Here is a 27,987-nt window from a genome sequence, read left to right on the forward strand (position 1 = left end):
TTTATTAACAGAAATAATGTATTACATCTACATATGCATGTATGTATTTTCACTAATGGACAAAAATACATTTTTGTTTTCTTCTGAAAATCAGCATAATGTTCCGCATAATTGTTTTTCGGCTAGCATCTTCTTGACAGTTTGCTAAAAGCGATAATGCTGCAACCATTTTGGTAGGGTCATATCGTAGATAACCGAAACAAAGGAAGGTATGGCATGGAAGCGTGCCGACTGTTGCCAAGCTATGACCAAATTGCACAGATTAAAAAAGTGGCAGAGGTAATAAAAGTTTTGTGTTTGATATATAGGTAGAAACAGAGGCGGGGATCGCTGTGCTTAGATTTGCAGTAGTATGGGTGAGTGATGTTGGCGACACTTTTGTGCGCGCGGTTTCGTACTAATAGATCAAGACCCATTGTCCTTGTTTCTATTATCTGTGGTTGACATAGACATTTTCTCCCTGATTGTAGATCTCTCGATGTGGCGGCACCTTATGAATTTATTTGAGAAACCGGAAAAAATTTCAAATTCAATCTTGTTGTTTCGTTCAGTCTATCACACCGATGATTCCCTGCAGCAGCCTGCCCCGGGCTGTAGCGACAAGAGGGGGCATAGGACGGGGAAGGGGACCTCTCTCGGTGCAGTAGATGTAGGGGAAACGTAGCACCCAGTACGCGGAGCCTGTGAGCACGGTGCAATCGCCCCCGGTGACGAAAATGGGGCCTCCGGCAATTGGTTGAACCTGTGAATTTAAATAAAGTACAAACATATTATTTAGAAAGTGGTTTTAAGTTTAAAAAAATATATTTAGTAAGGAAAAACTTGATCAATTAACGATTTTTCACAACTTCTAGAATAGCTAGCTTTAAATTTTAAATGTTTTGCTTTTAATCTTGGCTCTGTTTTAAATGTGTATTAAAATAGTTGAGATCAATCCTAATTTCGTTAGAATGTTATGTTTAAAATATTATGAATGACGGAAATTTTGTAAAAAATGTACGCTTTTAGATATTTTTTCTATACTTTGAAATTTTCAAAGAGTTTTTAATAGCAAGGCGATAATGTTATTTCTTTTTGCGTACATTAATAAGGTTATTGTAGTTTTATGATATAGACTTGTAAAAACAATACATTTAAATAAAGACATACCTTTGGATTCAATGTAATGTGAACAGGAGCTTTCGGTGTGACAATGTGAACTCTCATCAATTGGGCAACCATTGGCTTACTTCCCCTAGATAAGATAAAAATTAGTAATTAAATAATGAAGAATCAATAAGGTAACTGCAGATTGACACACTTAACTCTGCAGTCCGTGGTGTTGCCACAGGTGGATATTGGTCAGTGAAAAATAAAACCCTGGACTATATTTAGTCCAACCTATCTGAAAATTCAGTCAAGAATATCTAATAATTAATGGGTTCTCTTCACATTCACCGCGAAGCTGACAACGCAACTTTGACTGGCAGCAACTCATCCTAATACTGCAATTATCGGAGCTTTTAGTATATAATTCGCATTTTCAAACCAATTATATTCAGACTTGTTTCTGCTCTAAAAACAAATGTATTTTGAATGGTGGAGGTTTTGCAGTTCAACTCAGCTTAGTGACGTTTTTATACCTAAACATTTGTTAGTGGCGGTCTTGAACTTCAACCAGCACGGCGGCCATGTTAGATTTATAAAGTACTTAGATGTTTCTGGCTTGTGATAGGTGTATTTCGAGAGTGGTGCTTTTGAATCTCACCAAAAGTGGAAGAGAGGCGGTTTTTGCATTTGACCACCGTTTTTTTAACTGACTGTGGCTTCTGACATATTTTGACAGAAGGTTGGAATATTTCTGCTTTGCAATAAAATCCAAGTATCCGAAAAATAAAAACTGATTTTGAAAGGTGATAAAATACACTTTAAAATGTTATTATTATAAATATAAATATAATTTCGATGTATTAAAATTTTTATTACGAACGTAAGTTTTTTTTAAAAATGGCTCACTTTACGTTTTTTGTAGCTAAAATTACTGATAACAAAAAATATATAAACGCATTTTATTAGACAGATTTTTTTTTTTCAATTTATGGTCAGAACCTTTGGTTTCATAAAGGTGCACATTTGAATTATTCTGTAGTTAACTTTCAGATTTGAATATAAAGCGTAGTGTTTTATCTTTCTAACACTGTTTAGATCATGTACCTTATGATGACAGTGAGGGAGATACAACGATTTATATGACACCCAAAAGCGATCAAATTAGCCAGAACGGTTAAAAGTCGTTTTTGAAAGGCTTAGAGATGTTTTTGCTTTGGTTTGAAGATTATATGGTGTAGAGAGGAAAACATAGATTACTAATCAATCAATAGGTCAAAATGAACAAAGTGGAGATAATTGCAGTTTTGCTTTTATACCCCTCATTTATTTTACTTCAAATGGCATAAAACAAAGTCGTTATTCGCGTCTGTCTGTTTGTGCGCTTAGTTCTTCTAAACTACGCTATCTATCTAAACGGATTTTAATAGGGTTTTCACTATCAAACAGAGAATTTCTTTCGGAAGGTTTATATATAATACATATTATATTAACAGAAAGTAGAGAAAAATCGATGTTTTGTAATCAAGTTGTAAAAAAAATATTTTCGGGCGTTTACATTGCAAACGCTGGTTAAACCTCATGAGATACATAAAAATAATGTACTAAGGAATTGTATATCTTAAAAAGGCCTAGAGAAAAGTCCCAGATAGTATATGTCTATCTCCTAAGGATAACCCCCAGCAATGTCAGGTACACGTCAGCTAGTTTTCAAATATCTAAATTCTTTCTAGAACAGATCAATAGGTATCTGGAGCCCAAGGGTCAAATAGTATTTTCTGGTTGTTACGTATATACATATAGAGATTATCCTTACGAGCACGGGCAGCGGTAATACAGGGGCATGTCGCTATTTGCCAGCTTCGCTCCGCTGTGTTTATGTAGAGTGCTTCCACCACATACAACACTTTCACTGGATGACATCATGAACCTAAAAAAATAAAAAAAAAAACAAATTAGAGATCGAGAACACATGATGTGGAAGAGATTTGTTTGATTATGGCACCTAGGCTCCGCACAGCACCCTCAAAGGAATTTCACGAATCATATTCTCTCGAAATTCCGAAAATAAACACAATCACACAATCCATTATAATAATTTTAATACTAGGTTAAGTTAGGACAATTTCTGATGGCATAAAAAAGAATCATTGTGTTGGCATTGAAATTCCAATAAGATTTTGTTGCATTTATACAGGGTGTTAGGGGCCATTCAAGTATTATGTAAGCACTATAGGGGGGCAGGGGGGTCTTTGCTTTGCTTATTTTTGATGACATGGGGGGTGGGGGGGTCGAGATAGTGATTACGTCAGCACTGCTCAGCAGTAGTTATTTTTTTTACACATTGGCAACCCACACATTGTCTATGTTTGAAAACCGAATACATATTCGGGGATTCCCACAAATAATTGGGAGGGGGGGGGGTAAGAACTTTGCTTACTTTTGGTGACAAGGGGGAAGAGGGGGTAAATAATTGTAATAAATCTGCTTACGTAATACTTGAACGGCCCCTTAAGGGGTGTACTTGACTTACTCTGACCAGTGATTCCTGACATTAAACAATTATTATTAGCAATAATTATTGGCCTGAAATACCCACACAAATTGAAAATATCTCCCAAGTAAAAATAAGTGCCGCCGATAGGAATTTATTTTTACTTTGGAGATAATTTCAATTTGTATGGGTATTTCAGGCGAATAATTATTGCTTATGATAATTTGTTATCCTTTGTGCTATGCATAAAAAACCTTTCCTTATAAACATTAGTTTATCATTATAAATAATTCCTGACAATATTTGACAACCTATTCGAGACCAGAAAGGTTTGTGCATTTTTTTAATAAAATTTGTCATCTTTAACTATCATGTAGCACTTATCGGAACTATTTGTAGAATATTTCAGCAATTATAGTTTCCTGTACAATCAAACTATGTAAATATATATAAATGGTGAAGAGAATAATCACTAAATTTGAATTATATTTTACAGATAAGTGTTATTTTACTTAATTTTATTCAGTTTAATATGAACAGTTTTTAAGATGTCGGTGAGTCAAACTAATATAATCAAAGTTTAATGTGTAACGACACAAAATATGTACAAAGCGTTTGTTTTGTGGAGTGAGTAAATTATACAACAATAATAAAGAGGCATACTATTTACTCTAACAAAATATTCAGTTTTTGTAAATAAGTGAAACCTTTTTTCATGCGAACTACTTCTACCTAGTTGATTTGGAGGACATAAATAAAAATAAATAAACAAATGAGACCTGTGATATTTATGTGGTTAAGGTTAGGGTTGGCAAGGCATTTGCAGTAAAAAGGAAGTCTTTTTCGTATGCAGATTATATTTTCGAAGACATATATATACTATGTAGTACTGCAATGCGTGTTGCATGCGGACTGTTGTATTAATTTATTAGTCAATCACTAAAAGGGAGAAGCCAACGCCACCCCCCTTGTGTTGTAATCTGCTATTTGACACCTCTGTTATTTCATTACTCTGTGACAGGGAAGGCTCTCAGCACAGTTTTTAAGAGAGAATTTAAAATAAATTTAAGGAAAATATAAAAATAAGGATTGTATTTTACCTGTGCCCCTTGGGGCATTCGTATTCCATTCCAAGGAATATTTTAACAGTGAACTGAGAAGGAAGAGGCTTCCCTCTCGTTCCTCCTCTCTGTTGGACGAGAGATTTCCATGACGACATATTTTCCATCCGGCTGTAAGATTAAAAGAAAACATTTTTAATCATTTAAGAAGATAATACATTATCAACAACTCTCAATGAAAACAAGAAACAGACAGAGACACAGAAAATAAAAAGGTAATGGTCGCAACCGGGACTTGAACCCAGATTCTCTAGTCTTACCGGGACTGGCATCTTTTATCCCCCTCTTTTCGTTGAGAGTTATCTTAAGGTTAAGAGTAAGTAAATGGTAAAGAATTAGTTAATATTATATATAAAGAAGAGTGTCTGTGGCGGACGACTTGAATTTGATTTGTACACAAATCTACAAGTTTTATTCCAAGACTGATGAAATTTTGCACACTTGACCTTCAAAACAAGAGGAAGGTCACTACCTACATTAGATTTCAGAAATCACCCTTTTCCCACCCTTAAAGCAGAATTTTGATACTTTGACATTTGACATTCAAAATAAGAGGAAAAATGTTCAAAAGCCCGGGTATCTGCGGGGACTTCTGAAATAATACAGGGTGTCTGGGGGTAAAGTTCACTAACTTCGAGGGGTGATTCTACATGATTTTAGAAGAAGAAAAGATAAATAAGTTTTTTCGAAAAACCAACGTTTTAAGGTAAAAAAGTTGAATTGTTTGTACGGGAAAATACATATTCTTCTATGGAAAAATATTTTAGTATGAGAAAAAAAAAAGTTGGAATTTCGTAAAAAGTTGTTGATCTTTTTTACTTCTACCATCATGTAGAATCACCTTCCGAAGTTAGTGCACTTTACCCTCGGACATCCAGTACAACTAATAAAATTGAAAACATTTTTTATTAAGGTTTTATTGAAGGCTGAAGATCTTTTGTGAAAAAGACATCAATTATCAAATTGATTGGACGAAGCAAATGAAAAGAAAGATAACATTTTTAGCAGACAGAAAGAGGAATCAGTGTCAAAGAGAAAAATAGCGTGCATTGATATATGATCAAAGGTAGGCTGGGTGTGGTTTTCAAGTTCAGGTATTAATTATTGTGCATTGAATATTTGAAAATTGCCATTTTACTATCTTACAATGTACACAGACTAAATTTGTCATACAGAAATAATGTATTTACATGTAGAACAATTATACCTTACATTTTGATAAAAAATTATTTTATTGTCTGATTGACAATCCATTGTTAACAATCCAATGTAGGCATGCTGAGTCTGTTCTACAGATATTTCAATGGAGCCTTCTCAAATGAGGTAGCAATATTGATCCCCTATGTGTCGGTTCATGTACGCGAAACTTGATGGACAAGAGCAGAGTACCCGTTCACAATTGATATTGACTTCATGAAGACGGGTTGTTTCTTCGATTCGTCTTTGTGTAAGGCGTCTCGTTTGTCGAACGATCTACCGGCATCTGTTTTTCCTCTTTTATATAATCCGGGCCTCTTCGATGAATAAATCTCACACTACAGCTTCTACCTTAACCCCCCTCACGACACTACCCAACAGGGAGATAATATAGTTCCACTATCTTTACACTGTACAGACAGGAGCACCCTTGTGAGTAAAAAATAAAAAATAAAAAGGGATGTGAAGAAACATAATATGTTAAATAAAAACCTTAGGTGAACAGGTCTTTCCCAGTTGACGAACTAAAGAAAATGAACCAGACAAGTACAGAAAAATTGTTTCCAGGTGTTAGGTGAAGAACTTTTTATTTACTAACCTCACTGAGCAGTCCCAAGGGAGTAAGAAGTTGGTACACTGTAAGAACCCCGGCCGCAGGTTCTCAGGCAGACCAACATTATGGGAGTAGAGAGAGGACGGACCCAGGCATACCAAGGACCAGCTTGCGAAGGCGGGAAGGAGTCCTGAAAGAAGAATTATGTACATATTAATAACCATAACATATGTGTGATATTTGAGATTTTAGTTTCCATCATTTTGCATAGATGGCTCTGGTGATAGAGTAAGTAACTAGTCGGTAATGTAGAGTGCTAGTTTTTTTTTAGTTGAAATAGGCATACAGGGGTATCTCAAAGTTAGAGGGATTTTTAAATTACAAGAGAATGGACACTAGGCTCCAGGCTGTCCAACGCACTCAATGTCACTATTATAAAGAGAATATATGTTTAATAAAAAGAACCCATGCTTCTTTTGAAGGAGTTTCATCTCAAGCAAAGATATAAAAGCAATGTATAAATTTAATAATTTATTATAATGCCACATTATTGCTGAAATATTGGTATTCCTTACCAGGTGGACTTTCTGTATGCAACATTCCTGGAAGATATTCTGTAGTTGATGGTTGGCGAACTAAACCCTTATCTGTAAATAAAACAATGTTAAACAAAATATTATTATAGTACAAACATAAATATTTACCTGACTATGTACTAAAAGTGATAATTTACATCACACACACACACACACACACACACACACCCTTGTTTGTCCAATCCCGATTTCGAGGACTTCAACTGGCTACCCGAATTCGAGGTCCTGTTATATTATACAAAGTAGACATGTATTCTACACTTATACGTATACTCAAGTTAATTGTGATCGTTGCTGTCTATTCGGTTTCATCATACACCCGGTAAGCACCTAGAAAACGGTCCTCAAAAAACCGGAATACACAGCCGGTAACTGAGGACTTCCCATATCCGAGGCCTGTCCACGTATTCAGGATTACACATACGTAAAATACACGGATCTCGGAAGGTCCTCGATTTAGTGGTCTATAGTTTTTGGAGGTCTTGGGTCCTCGAAATAGTGTGGAACGAATTTCTTACACGTATCTTGGAAGCGTCGCGGCTCGTCCTAACGTTCGCTCGTTCGGTGAACAGGCAACAAAAGTATACGCCTCATTGTATTGCGAAATATTTTATTGAAAAGAGGTCGTCTGTGGGAATTTTAGACAGAAACGTATACCTATTTGCTAAAATAAATTCGCTTATGTTCTTGAGATCAGACACATCATTACGACAATTCGCTTTGGAATGTGGTGCTAAAGATCCCAAAGCTCTGACATCCACAAAATTACGGAAGCAAGTGGCAACTGCATCTCAGCTATTGAACCTCAAAAATAACGAAATGGACCAACTGGCAACATACATGGGCCATGACATTCGGGTTCATAGAGAGTTTTACCGTCTTCCTGAAAGTACCATACAATTGAGCAAGGTGAGTAAACTCTTGCTGGCCATGGATGGCGGAAAGTTGGCCGAAAATAAAGGCAGAAATCTAGATACTATTGACCTTCAAGAAAAATCCGTGTCCGCGACAATATTACCGTCTTCGGTATCCATTCCTCCGATTCCTAATGGTACAAACGTGGAAAATTAAGATTGGGATTCAGATGACCACGGAGTAGGTACGGATGAGATTCCAACAATAAATGCACATGTCACAAGGAAAAAGAAAATAACAGCAAGGAAAATGTGGACTTCTGCTGAGAAGGATGCCGTATCAAGGCAAATGGCTGTCTTCTGGATAAGAAAAAAAATTCCAAACAAAAAAGAGTGCGAAGAATGTTTGACCAATGAACCAGATGTAAGACAGAGAACATGGAAAAACATTAAATTTTATGTGCACAACATCATACAAAAGAACGCCAAGAAATAAAATATAAAGAATCATGCCTGGAAGGAAAGAATTATAATTTTTTTAAATTTTTATTTTAACTTTATGAGTAAAACCTCAAATTGTAACATTTAATTAAATGAAGACAATGTAAGCGAAACTCAATCGAAAATCTGGAAACAGAAAAATCAGAAAAAGATATTGGCACCTCTAGGACTCGAGCCCAGGACAAACAACGACGAATTTGATATCGACACCTTGGCGCAGTGGTTAGCGCGTTCGCCCGGAAGAGCGAGAGGTCCTGGGTTCGAGTCCTAGAGGTGCCAATATCTTTTTCTGATTTTTCTGTTTCCAGATTTTTGATTGAGTTTCGCTTACATTGTCTTCATTTAATAAATTTTTTAATTTTTAATTTTTTTTTTATTAGTGACTATTTAATTACAGGTTTGATGAGAATTACAAGATATGATAGTGTATATAAATATAAATGTTTCATCTGTTTGTTCTTAGTCCTCCTCACTAGGTGGTCCTGTGCTGAGGCGGACTGGTAGGTTTATGTTTTTAATACATTCTATAGTATGTCTGTATTAATTTCTACTCATGTTTTGATTTTTTCCTTAAACTTATTTATCTTTTCTATCTTTTTCAAACTTGGATGAAGGATGTTGTAGAGTTTGGTTGCCAGATATATGTGGTTTCTTTGGCCAAAACTTGTCTTGAATTTCGGAACATCTTGTATATCGATATAGCCCGATTTCACTTCTCTCGAATATATCAAAAATGTATGAAAAAATTGTAAAAAAACAAATTTGGACATTCTTAGAAGAAAATAAAATAATTAATTATAACCAATTCGGATTAAAAAAAAATACAAGTACTCACGACGCGATAGCAAAAATAACCAACTATTTATATACGGCCCTAGATTCCGATAAAAAATATTTATAGACCTCAAAAAAGCTTTCGACAGCATATCACATAAAAAATTAATAAGTAAATTAAAATCAGTAGGAATCAGTGGAAAAGTCTTAGCATGGATAACAAGTTATTTACATAAAAGACCTCAACAAGTAAAATTACTCAATCAAGTCAGCGATTCAAAATATAGCGACTTTTCAATACCCCAAGGCACGGTTTTGGGACCATTGTTATTTATTATATATGTCAATGATATATTCAATATTTCCAAATATGGAGACATTTCTCTTACGCTGACCTGGTCAGAATTAAATAACATGGCAAATACAGATATCAATGAACTAAAATTATGGTTTGATGAAAACCTGTTGACTTTACATTCTAAAAAAACTTATTATTTACCATTTTTCATTAAAAAACAAGAAACACCTAAAGAAATAAACATAATTATTCACTCTGTGAAAAATACAGAAAACCACAAATGCAATATGTTATGCACAAACATAAAAAGCAAGACCGATATTAACACGTAATACCCGGAGGTTGAAAATGAAACACATGCGGCGGTGGTGGGTCCAGATTGACCCGGCTGAAATGATGAAATTAAAAGGCTTTTTATGCATTTTTCGTTCATATTCTTACTTTTATATGATATTATTGTAGTTCCTCATTAACTCATAACATATCCCCTGTGTTTCTTGTATGAACATGAAAGTTTTGGAAATTAGTGTTCCGTAAATTTTGCGGTTCGTCGATATACAGCGGCGCGGACATCCCGCGCAACAGCTAATCAACGACTGAATCGAAGACGGCCCCGACGGCCGATGCGGGTGCCGGGCGACGGTCAGGGGAATGAGGAGGGCAGTGCGGGAGAGGGGGACAGGAAGCGTTCGTCAGCGGAAACAAACATTTTTATTTCTATAATTATTAAAATTTTCGATGGTGTGCATTTACAAGAATATCGTGTATTATTTAAAATACCAGAAATAAATCACTTATTTGATAATTTCCTTGTGGCTGTACCTCTAATAGAAAGTTGTGTAAAGAGAAAATAAATTCAATTTAAAGCCATATTAAACGATGATTGCTTATGCAAATATTAGAAAATATTATATAATGGCATTCAAATTCAAGTTGAGTATTTACTTCCTCACACATTTATTTGTCACAATTAAAACCATTGAATGACATACATTAAGCGCTTGTTATATGATAGCGAAATTTCGCAAACTGTCAAAATGTCTTCATTTTTTTGTCACTAGAGGGCGGTAGTTGTACATTAATGAACATGTTAAAATATAACATCACATGTGCGTTTGTCGCAAAGCAATGATCGTATAATATGAATGTGAAATATTAAGTAAAACAAACAACTTAGTAAAAAGGTATGACTTATTTGCAGAACTTACTATTTTGGTAAAGCATTTAATTTGACATTTTTTATAAATGTTTCATCATTCACTTGCTGTTGTCATTAGTGTTGAGGAACATTTCCGATACATATAGTTTGTTTTACACGGTGTTCGGAAACTCGTGGTATAAACGGTAAAACCCTTTATAGGTCATAAGCTAAAAACGGATAGTTTTGAGACCTGCAACATTAAGGTTTATATTTCTTTATGTTTCCAAGTTATAAGCCCTTGGGTTGTAATCATTCTGAGGTAACGCACAGAGGTGTAATCGAACCAACCGCCCGAAGTTCGCACATGTTGAGTAAATTTACGAAAATCGCGTCCTGGTCAGTTTCTCTATAACATTATCAAAGCAGTTATTCCCCTGTAACGCAAATAAATAAAAGTACATTTTCCTTACCAACCTGTCGTTTTGTAATGAAAACAATAATTTTATATCATTTTTTTTAAATGGACACCGGTCAGAAAAAAACCCGCTGGAAAATCGAAAATTTCAAAAAAGCTAAGAAAAAAAAAGTTTTTTTCTGTTCATCAAAATGAATATAGAATACATAAATAAAACCATTAAGGGCGTATCGTTTAAAAAAAGTTGTCCTATAAATGGATAACTTGTGAATAACCTTTCATTTATTGACAATTTTGGGTTATGACTTTTTTTATTTGAGCTTTCGTTTTAGAGAAAATCGAAGGTGGATTTATTTGGTGAATTTCTTAATTTTATATTTGATAGAATATCTATACATATTAATAACATCATTAATAAATTGACCTCGAGAAATAAAAGAAATTTTATTTTTTTATTTATATATTTGTTAAATTATACTGTGTTATTTAGTACAACTAAACAATAATCTTTTTTCATTTATTCGTTACTTGAAGCATACCTTGTTTGGAGTATTTTTTCCGGCTGCTATGGATAAATCATGTGTTGATCTACAAAGAGAAAAATAATATAATTATTTGAAACTGTACAACACAACACATAGATAGAATATCTTTGATTTGACAATGTGTGAATGGTTACGTGTTTATACGCGGAAAGGTGATATGAACTAAAAATGATCCGGCGTGAGATGGTAATTTTTGGTTCAATTACCAAACGTGCCCTATGAAAAAACGTCCAATCTCCCACTTAGTCAGAGCGCGTAAAGACAATGAATTCTCTCACACACACTTGCATAAAGATGCCGCCAGTAAACAACATGACGTTAGTGCTAACCGTTAGGAAAAGGAACGCATTTAACGCATATAGAATGTTGGATTTTACACGTTTCAAAGAATTTGACACTTGAAAATATACAATACGTCAAATTTATATGAAAAAAGAGAATTTGTGAGTACTTACTGTTTTCGTAGCTTCATAAGATTATTGCAATTCTTTAAGTGAGTCGGTATTCTACTTTTAGACCCATTAATGAAACATTTTGATGGCATTTTCGAAATATATACGCCGTAAAACAGGGAGCCTATAGCTCCACCGCCATCACCGGGGGCTTCCATCCCGGAATAAGTAAAAAACTGTGAAATGCGTTGAAAATTTGGTGCAAGATGAAGTATTTATTTAATTGTTAATATCCACAGATAGCATAACGATAATAAGAGGCCGTACTTCTACAGATGTGTGTATTATATACATATTTTAAATTAAAAATATAGTGTAAAGCCGTTATTGACGCCATAATCATACATCCAAGTTTTAAAAGTGGGTTGTATGGTGTATCAATGTTTTTATTTTTTATAGTCGAATGCCTACAACAACTACAAAAAAAAATAGGCAGACTGAAAAATAATAGTCCATTAATTGGTATAAAAAAATATGAAGTCTGAGAATGACATACGAAAGGTAGTATTAAGCCGTTTTAGGGAGCTGTTTTCCAGCAAATCACCATTATGCCCTATAACCCACTCTTAAAATATACTAAAACTTTTATTTTTCAATAAAACAAATTTAAATTAGAATTTTCATTTAAAAAAAAGGAATAAAAGCAATATTCTAAATACGAAAATACAAAAATGATTCGACGATTAATAAAATTTAAATACATACACAAAACACCAAATGGATTTATTATTACAAATTCAGCGGCAAAATAATTATATAGCACTACCAATTATAAAAAGTTTAACAGTTTTTTATTAGTTAAAATATATTAAAAATGCTAAAATTCACAAAAATAATTCATCGATATATTATATCATTCAATAAATGTCATCGAAACGTATATTGCTAAAAATATAGCGGAAGCGATCTCTAGATAAAGCGGAGGGGAAAAAATGCTGCCGGAATAAATCCTCGGTAGTCCAAAGTTCGCTTAGTTCTAACTTTCGGCCGCGATTTCTTCCTGAAGCCAAAAGAACTCCAAAAAATGCATACATTTCTGTCTTCGTAATGTTAGGAAAGCTGGAATTTTTCGGATTGAGCTGACAGAATTTATTCGTATTTTCAATAATTTCCTCCACCATTTCATTTGAAATAAACAAATCAAAAGCATCTCTGATGGATACTATGTTCTGGCTACCGTTTTTCAATCCAGGGGTAGAAGAAATAATGTTATGGCTTCTGGTACGTGAGCTGGCTGGTGGCGCAGAATTCCATTGGAATCCGGAATGCGACACGTATAAATGTTGATCTGCAACGGATTCATTCGAATTTCCTACACTAACTTCATTATCACTTCCATTTCCACTTTCAGATATTTCCTCTAGTAATATTTCTTCCGGATCACTTTCAAATTCTGGATCTAATGTTTCGAATTCCAAGTCGCCATCATCACTGATCTCACTGTTCGAACTGTTAAGTAGCTTTTCGATCTCATTATCAGATAAATAATTTTGCTTTGCCATTGCGTTCGTAAGCTACGAAAAAAAAAATTAAAACAAAGTCACAAACAAAAATCACAATACTAGAAATGTGCCCGAATGGTTGACAACATCTGCGCGGGACTGTGAGAGACAAAGACGGAAGGACAGAGCGAGAGATATGCTGTTTCGTCGGCTGCTCGAATTCAACTGAGAAGAAATGAGTTTTTGCGTGTTTTTAAACACAATTATTCTTATAACTTTTTTAAAACGTGTCCGATTTTAATCATTTTTGAGTCGAAATGTGGGTAAATATTTGATGAAAGAATAGACTAAAGGAAATTAGCCTAAACGAGATATTTGCGGCAAAATCTTTTTTTTTTAAAACACTGGGTCAAACCAGACCCATCACCGGAGTCGAGGTGTTAAGTACCTAGGCATAACAATAGACCAGCGTTTAAAATGGTCCCCACATATAAATATTCTGAACAACAGAATAAGGAAACTAACATATATATTTAGATGTTTAAGAGATATTTTAAACGAAAAATTACTTAGAACCACATACTTTGCTTTCTGTCAATCAATTATACAATACGGCATTATAGGCTGGGGCGGTACATATAAAAATCAAACTCAAACAATTTACATATCACAAAAACTAATAATAAAAACCATATTAAAAAAACCCTATTCATATTCGTCCGAACTTTTATTCAAACAATTTAAGGTCAGAAAATTAAGTGCATTATACTTCTACCATGCAACATTACAAATTTATAAAAACTATATTCAAAATAAAATTGCACCCTTTAAAATAACAGAAATCTTAGACAAACGTCAATACTTCCTACTCCTAAATGTAAAAAAACAATAGGACAGTTCAACCATGAATATCTCGGAGTTAAATTTTTTAACTCATTACCAGAAAAAATGAGAAACATGAATGCAAATATAAACGAATTCAAAAGCAACCTTAAAAAGTATTCCGAACAGTTGAACTGAATCGTACCAAATATAAACCAATATAACAACACCCGATACACACAAGCCCTGCTTATTTATGGGGGTACATCAAATACTAATATTATGTAATTAATAACTGTACTATATTGTGTAATTATATTATGTAATTGTTATATTATGTAATTCGTGTATCTTTTTTTACTAATAAAAAAAAAATAATCCTTTTTGAGGCTCTTGTGTCATGTATCCGAGTTTCATTGGGAGATTTTCTGTGTTTAAAATGATGTATAAGAATATTCTTGGCATATATTTGTTTTAAATCATTATTATATTGGTTCAATAATTTTAATTATAAACGACTTTGTTGTCTTAATTTTTTTGTCAGACTACCTAAAAAACCATATTTTTTTTTAACGATTTTGTATGTTTTATTTGATGATAATGTTACTCTGCGTTTGGTAATTTTTCCGACTCTTCAAGATCCGCATTAATAAAACCCTTCCTACAGCTCCTCCTTAACCCGCTTGATAACATCACCCATCCAGGTGGCGATATTCTTCCCTTGTCCTTAATTCAGACAGAGGCGTTTTTGTGAGGTGAAGGTAATAGGGTCATAGAGCGGATTAACGAAGAATGGAGTGAAAGAAGAATATATGACGCGGATTAATCAAATACTTGATCAGGTGTCCTAATTACTTAATAAATATTACAATACCGTACATCGAATTAAACAGTATTACAGAACATAGTTCACAATACGAACTAAACGCAATATTGAATTTTGTTTCAACAGTCAAAAACTGAATTCCTTGTCGGCACAATCTTAATAGTGCAACACTTATTATATACACATGCACGTAGGAATTTCGAACGACGGGTCCTCGGTTTAGGGCGTAGGTGAGATTTCTTGACACTCGAGCTTGCAGCGCCTCCTGGTGTTCACATTCCGGCAATCGACACCTTTTAACACGAAACCGAGGACTTTGAGAGAGTCCTCGGTTTAGGGTCTGTGTGTGATTGCCAGCATTAGCAGCGCCGCCCTGGTGGTCACACATCCGTACTAATGAAACACTAGCCAAATTAAACACGATATTTTTCGCCACGAAAATGAGGACTCTCTCCGATCGGCCCAAAATTTCGACAGTTGACCAATCAGAATGCATAGATTATAGGTACATATTCAGTTTTTCGCATTTTGAATCCGAGGACGTCCTCGGATTCGTGTGAGTCCTCGGATTCTGGGTCTAAAGGCCTGTGAAGGTCCTCGAATAAAGGTGCATACAAACTCACCCTCACACACACACACACACACACACACACACACACACACACACACAAACACACAACATATAGGTATGTATCAAACAGCTGTCAACAGATGGCAGTCAATTTCTTCACAGACACAATAAATATACTTTAAATAGGAGCCAACAGATGGCAGTGTAACACACGAAAATCGAGAAATGCACCATGACGACATATTGCTGATAGTTCTGCTCAGGGGGTTTTAACTTTGATCGAAAATTGTAACCGAAAAAAGGACATGGTAATCTCCATGGTTTGTGACGTCACACAATCGCTAACCACATCCACCAATGAAAAACTCTGAATGTCTATGGTGGTTTGAAAACTTTTGTTTTTATGTCTTGTCGTTTCTTGTGCGTTTTTTGTTGTGGTCCCGACGCCGATGTAAAAGTCAACGTGAATATTTTGAATATCTAAAGTTCAGTGTAGTGTTAAAGGCTGTACAGATTTCAATTCAATTAAACATAAGTTTCCGACCTATTTAAGTTGCAAGGAAAGTCTGTTACGGAAACGGTTGTGGAGCAGATTGGAATATATTGAACACCCGATGTTAGCGAGAGAATGTCCGTCAGTTCGTGGCTCTCATTTCTCAATCGGAAGCAAAAAGCCGAGTGGTTCGTTGAGAAATTGCGCATTGCCAACGCTTAATCTTCATGTCATCTCGAATACGAAATAGAACTCAAAAAAACCAGGTACGAATCTCTCTGTTTGTTTCTAATTGTAACAGACTTAACTTAACTTGACGGGAGGATTGAATCTATTTTTCTTTTTCAGACCGTATCCGTGTTCCTGCCAGGATTGTGCGTATTGTATCATGCAAGGTTCTACCTTATCCATTAATGATTTAACCTGTTATCTATTTATTGTCTTGCTTAAATAAAAATACTTAACAAGTAACTAAATTTTCTGTTATAAACGGATAAATGTTAAAATTCGATACTGTGGTAGAAAAGAACAATCATATTTGAAAATCATTCAAATTTCTAGCAATTTTCGTACAGCTCGATTGTTTTTCAACAGGACAATATGTTTTCATCTAACAAAGCGCTGTCCTAAATAAATGAGCCGTAAAGAAAGATACTTTAAAGCTTTTTTTCGCAGGACAGTACTTTGTCAGATAGAACCTTGTTGTGAGGGAACATTTTGGCATTCAAACATTTTAATTTTTAAAATAATATTTTATGCCAGTGAATGGGGTAGGGTCCGAATGAGAATTATATTGTCTATGGTCGCACCTTTTTTTTTTAGTTTCCTCTATCCTCGTCGATGGTGTGTGACATAGACGAATTTCTATTATAAAATGTGTCTAAATATTGGCATATTTATGGTTAAATAGAGGACCAATTTGTTTCATACAAAAAGCATGGATTTATCAATCTAGTGAGTGGTTTATTTATGGTTCTGGTATAAAGTTATCTGTGCTCTGTAGTGTGAAATGTTACAGTGGACTATGTTAAATAGTTAGAATCAACCTTTATACTGAGCATCCTTAACAGCGATCAGTGTGAAGTTCTCGGTGGGGGGAAGGTGGCTGTGTTGCGAGCGCTGCGCGTTGCCCTCCGATAGCGCAACGTTGGACAGTATCTCTTCCTGCGAGGACTGCGACCAGTCGGGGGAACCCGCCCCACTGCCCGGCCTGTTGGGCAGAACCCCAGTCAGGGTCTTGACGGAGGCGGCCCTGGAAGGGATTCATTTCTTTAACATTCCCGCTACCAAAATCTCTAAAAAATTTGGAGAAAAAAGTTGGTAAATTTTGGATAGGGCCTGACGCGCTTATAACGAATAATTTTTAGAAAAAAACTTTATATTCGCCTTAATTACTATAAAATAAAACTTTTTGCATTTCGGGCGGCGGAAAATTATGCATTTTGATTTTCAATTGCGTAAAACCAAAATTCACTTCGCGAATCGATGTGGCGACAATGCGCCGCCATTAGGAACTCACTGTTATGTTGGTATCACTGATGCATTAACAAGAGCATACATGGTTTGTGATACAAAAGAAAGTGCCCCTTTATAACGCCTGCTCGCGTCAAGGCAAGAAAAACATCCCAGTTTTCAAGTAGTTTAACGGCTACGCTAGGTTTGTGTAACATGGTTTGTGATACAAAAGAAAGTGCCCCTTTATAACGCCTACTCGCGTCAAGGCAAGAAAAACATCCCAGTTTTCAAGTAGTTTACCGGCTACGCTAGGTTTGTGTAACATGGTTTGTGATACAAGAGAAAGGGCTGTATCTCCCTCAATTTTAGAAAAATTAAAGTTTGTTAACATTATAATTCTGTTGTGTTTTCATAACTTCGCGCCAATCCATTTGTATTCCACGAAGTTAGCCATAGTCAAATATGATTTAAGATTTTCACGGCCAAAAGTATTTTTGTTATTTGTTTTTGGGGTATTATGCCGTGTTGCGCTAACTCCTTCTTTAGCCAACGTTTCGGACAGCATTGCAGTGTCCATCATCAGGGCAGAGCTCACATTTTAACACAACCTCAAATAAGACATCTGCCCTGATGATGGACACTGCAATGCTGTCCGAAACGTTGGCTAAAGAAGGAGTTAGCGCAATACGGCATAATACCCCAAAAACAAATAACAAAAATTAGCCATAGTCGTATCTACGCAATGTATCAGGGATACCAACATAACAGTGACGTACCTAATGGCAGCTGATTGCCGCCGCATCGATTCGCGAAGTGAATTTTGGTTAACGCAATTGAAAATTTAAATTCATAATTTTCCGCCGCCCGAAATGCAAAAAGTTTTCTTTTATAGTAATTAAGGCGAATATAAAGTTTTTTTCTAAAAAATATTCGTAATAAGCGTGTCAGGCCCTATCCAAAAATTACCAAAAAGTTTTATTTTTAATTTATAATAATGCAAATAGGTACAGATATTTTTTGTATTCCTACAAAACCTTTGAACATAGCCTTACAATAATAATAACATGCGAGGGGTATCTCAGTGACTCCTCATGGTAGTACAAGTTTTGTTTAGCATCTTGGGACGTAGAAGAATAACCTGTGGAACGCCAATAGGTCTCTGGAGAATGTTCGACCGTGCTAATATGATTCTTCTTAGAATATTTTGCGATGCAATTTTGACCTTAATATTTCTAAAAATGTATGAAAACCAAATCAGCATCGTTTAGGCTAATAAAATGTTAGGTTAGGTTAGTTTAGATGCTAATTTTAAATGGCTTGAACTTATAGGGATCACAACCAGAGTCGAGATCAGTTGCGTCAAGCACAGTACTACAAGTTGCAATGCTTGCGTACAGCATATTTCAAACATATTATTCGACTTCAGAAAAGAAAATTCCAGTGAAATTGTGCTGAAAAAAGTAACTCACCTATAGTCATTAATTGATGGTTGAAACACAGGGAAAGGAATAGACTCAGCGTTGGCGCCACACTGGCAATCCTTGGCCAGATCATTGTAGAACTCAAAGTTGGCATTCTTCACAGTGTAGGGGTCGTCACGGGACCCCTTGGTCCGCCCGCAGTTACAGGCGGCCACGTAGCGGACCCCACTAGAATGGGTCTCTTCGGAGTTCGAACTGGAATAAAGATAATGGAAAATATTAGTTTCGGTGGTGTGCAACTCTGATAATTTTTATTAATTAATAATTCTGTATTTGAAATGTATATTTCTTTTGTTTTAATTTTTGAAAAATGTTGTAATTTTTCAAGTTTCTAGACTAGAGGGATAGATACTCCCAATATGGCTCTGGTAAAAAAAAAACACCTTTTGGAACCAAAACATTGGTTGAGATGGTTTTAGGATGGCATATGGAGATGCCATAGTCCCACTGACTCCAGGTACGCCATATATACTATATGTTGTATATATGATATGTTGTATATATGGCATGTTGTCATATGATGTATGTTGTGAGGTTGAAAGGAGTGGGAAGCGGAAGGAGATGGGAAGAGAAAGGTTCGAAATATCTGGTTTTTCAGATCCGGTTACTAAACACCGCAAAAGCCATTTTAAGCAGCGTTTCGATTCAGAATGGTGGTCTACCACCAGGTTCATACCGAGACTGGGTAGGAATCCGAGGGTCAGTGGGTTCAGGAGTGACGAACATATCAATCCATCCCTCCCAATGCAGTGCAAGGCGATGGGAAGGCGATGGGGCGGGAGTGTCCTGGTGGAGAGATCGAAAGGAGGTTTTGGGATCACCCCACCCCATGAATATACATGACCTATGGCAGAGGTGCTGGTTATCCGATATATGGTTCCCGGGGCGGCAATACCAACATCCGCCTAATAAATTGAGCTACGTCAAGCACTAATAAAACTACATATTAATTTATGGACAAATAATGAAGAGAAAGAGTTAATAAGTATATGTATCTCACCCGTGTTTTGGTTTGATGCAAGGGTTGCCCGTCAAGCTGAGTTTCTCGCAGAGTCTCCGGGAAGCCCAGATCTTGTTGCAGTCCTCCTGCAGCTGCCCCCGGTACCAGTCCGACAGGGGTCCTCGGGCCATGGAGCTGAACACACTCACGGCTACTGCCACCTTCAATATTTACTTATTAAATTAACAAAAACGTAAGTACAGCCAAATCATTTTAATCAATTTTATTGTATTATTGTTTGTGACAGCGACGGCTTGGAATTCTGAATCGCCTATAAATGATGTAGCAGCCAACGAGAGAGGACACGTTTAAATGTATTTGTGCATTAACATATTTGTGCGATAACATTAAAAGCAAAAAAAAACTAGTTTGGAACACCCATCTGCAATTCCCTGTAAAGCAATTATTTCCTAAAAAAGCGGGTCTGTTATTTAGCGGCTGTGATATAAATCAATAAAATGGGAGTACATGTATGCCACAAACAAATATGGTCTTTGTAAGTTCAATACCGCGTATGTGCCAATAATTTCAAAACGTTTTTTTGGCGTTTTCGGCTAAACAACGCAACATTTTGAATTTAACCTATAGACTGCTCGTAATCGGGTAAAGTCAACACAGCGATTGAACCATCCCCAGTACATAAGCAAGCAAGAGCTCGTATCTATTCTCGGTTCAACCTAAAAACGGCCTGCAGGCGCGTATGTCTCCGCCCTACCCCCTACTTGAATGCATGCTAACACATTCAGGCCCACTATTCAAATAAATAAATAAAATAATTTAATTAATTTTTATTTACCTACCAAGAAATAACAATTTATTCATTTAATTAATTATGGTGATGGGATGCTATTACGATATTAGGATGTGCATATTTCCCGCCATCTTCTAATTCACAGCTTTATAAGAATCACGTGGAAGATGTAGAAATTTTAAGGTTTAAATATCCTAGTGCTAAACTTATAATAATAGGTGATTATAACTTGCCAAATATATATTTGAGAATATATTTATTTTTTATTAATACCCCAAACTAGGCAAATGCCCGTATTATGGTGGTAATAAATAAGAAAATATAAAAAAGAAATCATAAGAAAATATAAAAAACATATAAAATAAAATATAAACACAATTATACAATGTTGTCTATATATCGTTATACAAATGGTAAAACAAAAACAAAAATAATAAATATATATGCGATAATATGGATAAAGTCGGAATGAATTCACTTAATGGTCTTTCTTCAGTCAGACAATAATTTCATTCAGGAAGCTTTCTGATTTCATTCTGCCACATTCTATGAGCCATACGGTTATTTTCTTTTGAAGAGGGCCTGTTTTAATCTTAGTGCATTGCTGCTTGAACCCATTATACACCTTAGGAGCCAGAAATACATGGAAACGTTGTCCAAACGATGTGTTCATTTTTGGTACTATCATCCTTTGTTCTGATCTTAGTCTTGTTGTGTAGCTGTGATCAACAAGACTATGAAGCTTGGGATTGTTCGTATAGTACATTATGAGTGCATGTATATAAATCTGTCTTACATCTAATAATTTTGTTTCCTTAAATAAGGGTGTCGATGGATACATAAAAGGTTTTTTATCCATCACTCTTATTACAGCTTTTTGTGCCTTGGCTAACGGATCTAGTATAGTCTTGGCTGCTATATACATATTGCATTTTATTTTTGGATCTTTCAAATTGGCTACAACACTAGCTTGCTCAGAAATTGTGTGAATGGCACAAGTTTGCGAGATATCGGGTTCACAGATATATATTTTTAAACAAATTAATTAACATTGTGGGTTGAGGTTTGTATATAACCTTTGAAAATAAATAAAAATGATCAACACCAACATTCAGTAAATTTTCATTCAGTACCTAGCATCACTGATTTATGAAAATGCATTGTTGATATTGTTGCAATTCGAATAGTTATAAATATACGACTTAATTATTAATGCCTAACTTTCACCTTTTCATGAATTTGGACTAAGCTGAAATTTAATATTGATGTCTGAATATCCATTTTATCACAGGGTCTGAATGGGTTAATATCTCGAGAAGCGGGCACACAAGCCGAAGCCCACGAACTATAGTCGAACTGGCGAAGGGTCTGAAGCGGGGGTTGGGGTTATGCGCGATACAAACCTAATTTCGTACTCCAGCAGGTTGTTCGTATGTTGGACTGAGAATGTTTGAATGGTGTTTGTGGCATATATGGGTGAGCAAATAAAGGTATGGTTTTTGTGTGTACGTCAAAAACACTGATTTAGAATTACCTAGTTATTTATGAAGTATATAGGGTAGATTCACTGTTTTTTTTTCTCTAAAAAAAAAATAAGAGAAAAGTTATGTCAATGAAGGGATTTTAATTTTAATTATATGTTGATAAATAAATATTCCATAAAGATTTAAAATGTGCCATTTTGGATAAGCAGTTGGCGTTGACGTCACGCCGGGCAATGGTAACAGCCGTCGCACCAGCCATTGGCGGTTTCTATGTAATAATGAAGTTGAAGCCAGTAGTAACAGTTTCAAAATGTGTGGTTTTAAAAATCATTAATTCTGAATGAAAACATTAAAATTACACATTATTTTTAAATAAACTTTAAATCTTCCACACATTTTTAACAGTATTCATAGTTTGTGAAAATACCCCTTGATACCTAGTTGCATTAATTACCCCCATACATGAATAATATTATATTACATACGTGGGTGCAAAACAAACAATGAAATCAGGTTAAAGAGCTGTAATATGAAAAAGGCTTCAGTGATTTCTATTTTCTTACCCGTTGCAAATGATGTTGCGTAGAATAATGAGATGGTAACCCCTCTGTGTAGGCCGCTTGGGCCAATGGTAGAACCTTGGCACACCTGCCCTGAGAGAAACGGGTGTCTATAGACAATGTGTCCCATAAATTGGTCCACGATTGCTCAGACGAAGGAGAAAGGCATAAATCAGTCAGGATTGTAGCCACGTTTCTCCATGTTTCAGCACTAGGGATCTAAAATGATGACAAGGACACTATTATTATAATGAACATAACAGCAAAACATTTTAACATAACGGCAAATACCGTAGATTAATTGTAATACATCCAACTTCTGACATTTCGCATACATTCTGATGGCAGTATGCTACACTCGCATCTCCTAGCAGTTTGGTTTTCTTTCATACATTTAAATTGATTTTATGCCATGCTAATAGCAGCTAGGGTTATTATTATTGTTTAGCGAGCAGGCAGCTGATGCGATCATATCTGATTTCACAATAAGTTTAATTGAGTTGTTTTAAATTTAAAGTAAGTTAATCCTTTCTTCTATCCAAATAAGTTGCCAGCTAATACAAGTAAATACTGCCAATATTTTACTGGAGTTGGGCATATTATTAATATTCTAGGATATTTAGTAACAGTAACATTCTAAAATTCAAAAATACATAATTTTAAGGCCAGCCGCAGACGAGAGACTTTAGTTGCAGCGACAGTTGAAACTATTCTACAACTCATACAAATTCAAAGAAAGTCTCCCTAGTGTCGCGTCACTCGTATGACCACCTCTATACACTGGCAACTGTTGCAACGCAACTGTCGCCGCAAGTACAGTCTCTCGTCTGCGGGCTGCCTTATTCTTTCTTTATTTTCGGTAGGTACATATTATAATGAAGTGGCTCACTTCATACCTTTGGAGTAGACTACAAAGTCTCTCAGTTGAGGGAACAGAGTCCAGCTTCTTCTCTGTGCCCTCCGGTGTACCTCAAGGTTCTCATTTAGGCCCATTATTATTTAATGTGTATATATACGATATCCACAAATGTTTTTTACATGCTAATTACCTAGCATGTGCAGATGATAAAAAAATATACTTGGTTATTAAATCAATCAACGACTGCATTAAACTTCACAAAGACCTCAATCGTCTTTTTGTCTATTGTGAATTAAACATACTTGTTATTAACATTGCAAAATGCAATAAATTAAAATTTACATGTAATAAATATAAAATTTCCTTTGTATACACACTAAACGGCACACACACCAATGAAGTGAAATATATCAGGGACCTTGGGGTAACACTGGATGTTAAATTAAACTTTATCCAACACACTGATGAAATCATTAACAAAGCCAATAAAATGCTGGAATTTATAATTCGCATAGCAAAACCCTTCCACATCATAAACACTCTATATTCCCTTTACACCTCATATATTCGCCCGCACTTGGAACACTGTACACCGATCTGGACTCCTTTATACCAAGCCCATATTGAAAGAATAGAAAGAATTCAAAAAAAAAATTTAGTTGCCTTCCGAGCAGTTGATCGGGGTTCGATTCTCGGATTTTATTTTTTAAGGACAAAATTTAATTTCTACTTTTATTTAAAAAAAGAACCATTATTTATTTAAGTTATTCTTCCCTAGTTATTTAAATAAATCTCAAGTTGTTAAATTGTATAGTTCAGTAGTTTTATGCAAATAGTTATCAGAGAGAAAATTATGTAGAAATGCCAAAATTATGTAATTTTTAGATTTAATAACAATAGCCTAAAGGGATTTTTTTTCTAATACTTTGTAAAATACCAACCTCAAAAAACAGGGAACTCATAGCGAATTTCCCCACATTATCATCAAACCCTGAAGAAAAGGCTATATCAAGATGAGTTTGAAGGAACTGACTCAAGGTGTTTCGGGATGTAGTCTCTCTGCACCACTCGGCTAAGGGTGGCATTCCCTCGCAGGACTTGACGAGACTTCGGACCATGTTTGGGAGAATGTTTCCCGGAGGACTCTCTTCCGTATTGACATAGACAAACTCCTCATTTTTTGGTATCGCAAACAGAGAATTAGCACTGAAAACATATTTTATTTTATTAATTAAACAGAAACAATTAAATGTTCGAGGACTAATCGTTTAAATTGTTTTAAGTGGCAATACCAAGATAGTTCAAAGGAAAAATGGAGTAACTTTAAAAGAGCACCATGGTAATAGCGCATAGTTTTTGCTACAAACTGGTCAAACGTAAAATGATCCCTTATTAGGAAAAACAGTGTTTTTGTGCAGATTCAAATTACGTACCATATTTTTAAAATCTCAACCGCAGATGGCAGAACAAGGCCCTTGGTGAAGGCCGGTGACGAAAGCCAAGACAAGTTGGCCATTACTTAATTTAAACTGACGGATTGTGCAATCGGCGCTTGGCACATTTGTCATAATTATAGTGATAGTTTTATTGCTTTTTTAATCTCTAAATAGTATAAAACAAAGTCGCTATCCGTGTCTGTCTGTTTTTTTTCTTCCGGAAGGTTTAATTCATGTATCACTTACAGAAAATAGAGAAAATTCAATGTTTTGTAATCTATTTTCGGGCGCTTACATTGCTAACGCTGGCTAAACCTTATGAGATACATCAAAATAATGTAATACGGAATTGTACATCTTGAAAAGGCCTACAGAAAAGTCTGTGATGGCATATCACCAAAGGATAACTCCTAGCAACGCCGGGTAAACGTCAGGTAGTTCATTAATATGCCTAAAAATGTATAAAAATTTTGGTTAGTAAAATTTAAAAAATATTGATATATGGAAAAATGGCATTTTTGTTTTTTCTTTTACTTTTATTGTACTCGAAACTTTTTAATAAATTTAGCGAAATAAATAAAACGTGTTGTCTATTAACCTCTTAAGGACCACGCCCGAGTATACTCGGGCAGCTATTATGTGTCAGATCATACTAAAGAAAAATTTTAATTATTTTTTCACACTATGCACCACAACATCAATATTCAGTCCCATTTTGGGCCCGAATATGGCTTTTATATGAGGATATATATTTTGAATAAATAAAATTCATTGATAAAAAAAAGGTGTTTTTTTTCCATTTTTAATTTTTAAATGATTACTGAAGGGGTTAATCAAAATACCTTGTTACATAAAATTTTATTTTACGCTTAATGTGTATTTATTTTTTAACATAATTGTATTTCATAATGTTTTTCCCACTGGGATTTCCCGTGCTGGGATAAGAATAGTCTAATCTTTTTATCTATCTCAATTCAATCAGTCTGTGTTTGGATGCAATGTTCTATCAATTATGTAAGCTCACTATATTTATATTTCGATTGATCCAACCCCATCTGTTGGCATATAGAAATCTTTATAAAGATTATTCATATCTTGAAATTACATAAATATTATCTTGAAGGAGATGAATGATTATCTTTTATCAATTTCTTCTTTACAAAATGTTGGAATAACCCATTCATATAAATAAAAAAATAAAAATCTGGAAAATTACAAAGGATGATGGTAAAAGATTCAGAATTGAAAGTTCTGTGGCTGAGAGATAAACTGTTGCAGGTTATTTTACATTTTGAATCAAAGGTTTAAATTCTACATACGAGTATACTAGGGCAAGTCCATTATTAATGAAAAAATAAATAACCGTAAGTATATAATCAAGTGACCACTTTCAGAATCACTATTTCTGCCCTCCTATAATTTTTTTAAAATGTGACATAGTTCACCTCTGAGCCTAGCCTACCTTATATTAGTAATAACTCTTGCTTTCCTAAGCACGTTGTATATTTGGTCTTCCAAACTGTGTTCGAGTATTTTGACCCGGGAAATGTCCGCCTTGCGTAACTGCCGGGGGCACGTGTCGAAGTAGAACAGGACTCGGGGACAACAAGGCCGCCCATGGTGCGCCCAGTCGGGGTTCACCATATCCCCAATCAGCTCCCGGATCTTGGGCTGGAGCTCGACCCTGTAAAATAATAAAAGCAAGCTAGTATAGGCAGGCCGAGAGATTGCCTATAAGAATTTAACCTGTAGCAATATTCACCTTAAGGAATCAATCGCCTTGAAGAGATTGACATATCCCAGATCGAACACAGACGTCGGTGATGACAATATAATCACATGACACAGGTGAAACATCAGAAGCAGGCTCTTGGAGACCTCGGTCGTGATGTCTCCCGCCGCTACGAGGAAGTCTCCACCTTTCCTGGCATCGTTCACTCTCTTAGAGCCCTCCCACTTAATCCCGTCATCCCCGCCGAGATTGTCAACAAACTTCACTAGCTGACAAGTATCGAATAAGCTTTTCATATGCAAATACAACACGTTCTGACTCTCGTTCCAGAAGCATTCTATTTGACACTGAAAGATAATACATTTAATATTATAAGAAGCACTCATTTTATGTATATAAACAGTAGGTTTTGTGAAGAATTATTCGACATAACCTTATCGCCGGCAAACTCATATCGCAAAGATTTCGCTTTGAATCCACAATTGTATGGCGATTTTCCAATAACGCCGATAACTACTATTCTCTCAGAGGTAGAAAACTCTGGGATATCACTAATATTAAACGATTTCATTTTAGTGATCTTTCATATTTCATAATATTTGACACATGACAGATGACAGCATGTTGTTTTCTAGGTATTATTTTTTTATCTATGATTGTCTATGATCTCATGGTCTATGCGCAAGAAGTGAGTTGTGACTAGGGCTGCCACCTTTCGTATTTCCAATATAGTTTTTTTATTCAAATAAAACTTTTTTAGTATGAATTATTTAATTAAGGCAAAATGTCATGGTAAATTACCATTGGTAATGTTTTTTTTTATAAATATATATGACCTAGCTAGTGCTAAACTGACTTGGACCAGCTTGACACTTAAAACAATATTTTTCATTCTGAAGGGATTGTTTAAGCACCTTTTCTTCCTCAGGTTTCTTCAAAAACTTCAAAAATACTTGGCAATTCATATTGTAATTAATCTTCACAATTAACTCTGCCTTCACCACGTCCACTGACAAGCAGTTTCGCTCGTCTGTCCACAAATTTCCCA

General features: G+C 35.2%; 1 protein-coding gene across 1 annotated transcript; it reads right to left on the reverse strand.

The window, feature by feature from the left end:
• Positions 1 to 27,658, reverse strand: LOC149417895 (nonsense-mediated mRNA decay factor SMG8). The gene is made up of 14 exons (XM_089639511.1): positions 27,373 to 27,658; positions 26,970 to 27,286; positions 26,670 to 26,891; positions 24,713 to 24,977; positions 22,916 to 23,131; positions 20,118 to 20,278; positions 19,106 to 19,312; positions 17,228 to 17,433; positions 7,027 to 7,098; positions 6,497 to 6,641; positions 4,681 to 4,812; positions 2,903 to 3,016; positions 1,150 to 1,234; positions 1 to 742 (listed from the first exon to the last, which is right to left on the reverse strand). The coding sequence occupies exons 1-14, from the start codon at positions 27,508 to 27,510 to the stop codon at positions 548 to 550; spliced, it is 2,475 nt and encodes an 824-aa protein (XP_089495637.1). The 5' UTR covers positions 27,511 to 27,658; the 3' UTR covers positions 1 to 547.
• Positions 27,659 to 27,987: the final 329 nt, after the last annotated feature.

This window comes from Hesperophylax consimilis, chromosome 14 (assembly GCF_061612785.1).
Source record: "Hesperophylax consimilis isolate HC1 chromosome 14, BYU_Hcon_1.0, whole genome shotgun sequence".
Classification (NCBI taxonomy): Eukaryota; Metazoa; Arthropoda; class Insecta; order Trichoptera; family Limnephilidae; genus Hesperophylax; species Hesperophylax consimilis.